Source organism: Chrysoperla carnea, chromosome 1 (assembly GCF_905475395.1).
Source record: "Chrysoperla carnea chromosome 1, inChrCarn1.1, whole genome shotgun sequence".
NCBI lineage: Eukaryota > Metazoa > Arthropoda > Insecta > Neuroptera > Chrysopidae > Chrysoperla > Chrysoperla carnea.
In genome coordinates this window covers 138,445,025-138,450,223 of record NC_058337.1, presented here as the reverse complement: position 1 = coordinate 138,450,223, position 5,199 = coordinate 138,445,025, and the positions used below count along the sequence as shown (strand labels likewise).

Here is a 5,199-nt window from a genome sequence, read left to right as displayed (position 1 = left end):
TATAATAACCTCAGCGTGTTATCTTGAATGGTACTCAACAAAGCTTTCCATTGCTGACCGCTTCCCCATGTACATAGCTTTCCTATGCTCCGAGTACTATCAGTCAGTCCGACTTCTTCTGTATCATTTGTCAGTTCTTGCCTGTTTTGACTTGACCCGACATACTCTTGCAAGAACACAGAAGATCTCCCATGTTTACGTAAACTCCATCTCATATCATGCAACGGACTTCGACCGCGATAGAGTGAGTAATGACTTACCATTGCGTCACCATTCATGCTGCCTTCCGCACTATGAAAAACGTCGACCTGTATAATGTTGTCTATTTCGGGGCTCAACACCTTCACTTGCGTTGTAGCCTGATATGTCGCTTCTATTGGCTTCATTACATTTTTCACCGCCTATAATGCAATAGTTGACTCTATGCTGTTGGTTAGACTTTGCATAGATCGGATTCTCACCGACTGATTTTTACGCACTTCCCTTGGCGCACTCATATTAATTTCTCCTTAAGTTATAATGTTCTTTATATAACCTTTGAGAAATTTACACACTTATTTACGCACAGAGCCATATTTGGCAACGCAATTGGTCTGGTATCGCTCCATTTTTTAGCTTTCCGGAAGACATCAGAAAGGCGATTTATACGACTAATGCTATTGAAGGCACTAACCGTCAAATTCGTAAAATTATTAAAAATAAAGGAGTGTTTCCAGATGATAAATCGATTCAGAAAATAATCTTTTTGGCATTGACAAATGCATCTAAAAAATGGACAGTGCCTATGAAGAATTGGACCATGGCTTTAAACCAATTTGCAATCCTTTGTGATACTAATTTACAAAATTGGGCAAATGGAGAAATCGTACTTACACAAAATATCTGACAGACCACACATAAGCGAGATAATATCGAGCTTTTATATTCTAAAAAATTGCTGTATTTAGACTTTTTTCCCTAGATTCCCGCTTCCGCGGGAAGGCATTGCCTGCGTGGATCGAAAAACGCCCTACGGTAGTCACCCCCGTGGCTTGGGAAAATGATTCACGCAAGCAAGCCTTAAGCGGGAATGACGTATAAGGTCACCCCACAGATAAATAAAATATAGTATTTTTTAAAACTGGTACTATTAGATATATACCGCAGCTACTTCAAAAGTTAGATATTAATTTAGTAAATTTGACCATTCAGAATCGGACGCATCACCGGCAGTTTTGATTTCTCGCTCGTTATGACCAGTCAAGTCAATTGCATAAATTCTATTTTTGCCGGAAGATTTTCCGTTTGATGACCAACCATTTTAGTAAATGCTATATAATCCCCTCGAGGCGACCAGCTAGGAGCCATATAAGAACCACCACCAAAGCTAATACGCTGGACATTGCTACCATCAGAATTCATTATATACAGTTCAGCAACACCATTTCTATCAGAATTAAAAACAATTCTGCGTCCGTCCGGTGAGTAGCTCGGGGAAGTATTAATGCCAAAACCATCAGTCAGTTTATGAAGCCTTTTTGTTGCAAGGTCAATCTCATAAATATGAGTTGAGCCATTCTTAGCTATAGACATTACAGCTTTTTTACCATCAGGGGCAAATCTTGGTGCAAAGGATATTCCAGCAAAATCGCCAACTATACTTTCTTTGCCTGTTTTTAAATCCTTTTCATAAACAAGAGCACGTCTTTTAGTAGCATAGGAAACATAAAAAATCTTATCTGCTGAACCAGAAAATCTTGGAGTTAAAACTATCGATTTACCATCGGTAATATATCGGTTATTAGCCCCATCATAATCCATTAAAGCAATTCTTTTTACCTTTTTTAAATCAGGACCGCTTTCAGCTACATATATTATCTTACTATCAAAATAACCAGTATCACCTGTGATTTTTTCATAAATTTTATCAGCAATTTTATGGGCTGCTCTTCGCCATAAATTTTCAGGCAGTTCAAGTACTTCACCGCCGAGCTGCTTTTCAAGTAATGTATCCCATAATATAAAACTGATTCTAAGCTTACCATTTTCAAGCTTTTTTACTGCCCCGTTAACCAGTAAACTAGCATTAATTTGACGCCATGCAGCAAAAAGCGGTTTATACCCAATACCAGTTTTTTCTTCTATAAAAAAAGCCGAAGAAATAGGACGAAACAACCCACAAAGTTTTAGATCATTAGATATAACTTGCACTATTTCATGACCAACTGTATTATCCGAAGCAGAATCAGCCTCAAAATTATTCACCGCTATCGGAGTTGGGTCAGCCGTTCCATATTCAATATTGATTGTCTCAATAGCATAGCTATTAAAACTAAAAAATAGTAAAACAAAATATATAATGTTTTTCACTAAATTACTCCTTTGTGTGGTGGCGTCACCTCGTGGCTAGAATTGCCCGCATAGATCGAAAAACGCCCTAAGGTAGTCATCCCGTGATTTATTCACGGGATGACAGGGGAAAATGATCCATGAAGGCAATACCGCCACAGGATGACAAATTACAACTTACCCGGATTAAAGGTAAACTCAAACTCTTTCCAATGATTAAATCTTGCAGGATCAAGATTTTCGATAGGGCTTGCTTTCCATACTGCCCTAACTGCACTTTCTGCTAATGCTTCGCAAATACTACTTGGAATCCCAGGGCAAATTTTTTTTACAACTTTTGCCTGTTCTACATTACCTGCTTTATCTAAAACAATATGAATAAATATTGTTAGATTCTTATTACCCCTAGCACCTGCCGGAATATTGCTCCAATTTCTTTCAATCTGACGCCTTATTGATGAACTTTCATTATCTGAAAGAGGTAATCCTTCTGAATAGACTCCCTTAGCCTCTTTCTTATTATCAACTTTCTCTGACCTTTTATGCTTATTCGATTTTACATTATCACCTTCTGAAGACTGTTCCAAGTTCTTTAATAAAGAATCAAGCTCATCAGTTTTAGGTTCTTGCTTTTTTTCCTCTTTAGGTTTCTCTATCGGCTTTTTTTCTTCTTTCTTTTCTTCATTTTTTTTTGCCTCTGCTACCTGTTTTTTTTCCTGTTCTTTAGGCTTTTCTTGTTTTATTTCCTCTTTTTTCTCAGGTAGTGCTTCCTTTACTTCTTCTGGTTTCTTCTCCTCTATCGGCTTTTCTTCTTCTATTTTTGGCTTTTCTTCTACTGGTGTGGTTTCAGGTTCTTTTGCTTTTTCCTCTTTAGGTAAATCTTTAGGCTTCTCTTCCTTAGGTTTAGTCTGCTCTGATATTTTAGCATCTTCATTCTCTATCGGAGCTTCTTTTTGCTTCGTTTGCGTTATGATATTAGCTTTCTCACTAATAGGCAACATTTCAAAAGTTGTGGTTTGTTCTTCTGGTAATTTTTCAAAAAGAGATGGCATACCAAATAGAAAAAATATAAAAGAAGTAAGTGCAGTGCAATAGAGCAGCTAAGGAAAACTGTGAAATTATCCTTATTGTTTGTATCGTTACTTTTCATTATTTTTAATATTTGAAATAAGAGCTACACGAGAAAATCCGGCTGCATGAATTTCTGATACTACTTCTACCACTTCACCATAAGAAACGTTTTTATCACCTCTAACAAAAATCCTAGTATCTTTTTTCTCTTTAGTGATATTTACAAGCTTATCAGTTAAATGCTTTCTTTCAATAGGTGTTTCAAGCAAGAAAACTTCCCCTTTATTATTGATAGTAACAACTAAAGGCTCATCTTGTCCTGAAATTGGGCTTGAATTTGTTTCAGGTAAGTCGAAATTTACACCTGAAACTAACATTGGGGAAGTGATCATAAAAATAATTCGTAATACAAGCATCACATCGACAAGCGGCGTAACGTTGATTTCACTAACTACAGCTCTTTTACTTTTTCTATTACTTCCAGCAATCTTAATAGCCATTACATTTTCTCCTGATCTATTGCCTTAGAAAGTATGGAGTTTAACTCGCTAATAAAATCTTCCATTTTATTATTGATCAGAGTAATACGGGAAATAAGATAATTATAAAAAATTACTGCTGGAATAGCTGCAAATAAGCCTATTGCGGTTGCAAGTAACGCCTCAGCAATACCAGGTGCTACTACTGCAAGTGAGGTATTTTTAGAAGTAGCAATTGATTGGAAACTATGCATAATTCCCCAGACAGTACCAAATAGCCCAATAAAAGGACTACTAGAGCCGACAGTTGCTAGAAAGCTTAAGTTCTTCTCTAGTTTTTCGATTTCTCTGTTTTGAGCAAGATACATTGAATTTGTAATACGCTGTTTATGATTATTTTTTAATAGCTCAGGAAGTCCCTTAGTATTTATACTTTTACATTCATCCATAGCTGAGACCAATATTAAAGCTAGCGGATTGTTAACTGACCTTTTTATGCTATCATATAGCTGCTCTAAAACACCACCTGACCAAAAAGTATTCTCAAATGCTCGCATTTTTCGTTGCACTTGCATTAGCTTAAATACTTTATCCAGAATGATAGCCCACGACCAAATAGAAGCGATAAGCAGCATTAGCATAACTGACTTACCGATAGTATCAGATGAACTTATTAAAGAAAAAATCGATAAATGATTTTGCACAGCGACTTCTAAACCATCGCTAATATTAGTATCTGCACTCATTGAATATATATTATTTAATTATTCTGAAATTAAAATAATATATCGTTATTTTGATTTTGTCATTAGGTATGTAGAAAATTTTGAGTTTCTAGAGGGTTAAGATATAAAAATATTGTACAGAATAGAAATTGGATTTATAATATGTACAATAAGTAATATTAGCAAATTTATATTATGTTTGATCGTGATATAACCGATTATATAAAATTTTCGGCAAAGTATTATCCGGTGGTTACTGTTACAGGTCCACGCCAATCCGGTAAAACTACTTTAGTAAAAATGATTTTTTCAGATAAACCCTATGTCTCACTTGAGGATATAGATATAAGAGAGTTTGCCCAAAATGACCCTAGAGGTTTTTTATCTACTTATAGTCAAGGTGCAATCATTGATGAAGTACAATACTGCCCTAATTTATTTTCATATATACAAACGAAAGTAGATAATGACCAAATTGCTGGACAGTTTATTTTAACAGGTTCACAGAATTTTTAATTGCTTGAAAGCATCTCACAATCCTTAGCGGGTAGAGCAGCTATAGTTTATTTACTTCCTCTTAGCTATAACGAAATAAG

The 5,199-nt window shown here is 35.6% G+C and overlaps 1 protein-coding gene across 1 annotated transcript; it reads right to left on the bottom strand.

Annotated features, from left to right (window-relative positions):
- Nucleotides 1-3,467: 3,467 nt before the first annotated feature.
- Nucleotides 3,468-3,899, bottom strand: LOC123295510 (biopolymer transport protein ExbD-like). The gene has a single exon (XM_044876890.1). It carries the CDS (start codon nucleotides 3,897-3,899, stop codon nucleotides 3,468-3,470), a length of 432 nt encoding a protein of 143 aa, XP_044732825.1.
- Nucleotides 3,900-5,199: the final 1,300 nt, after the last annotated feature.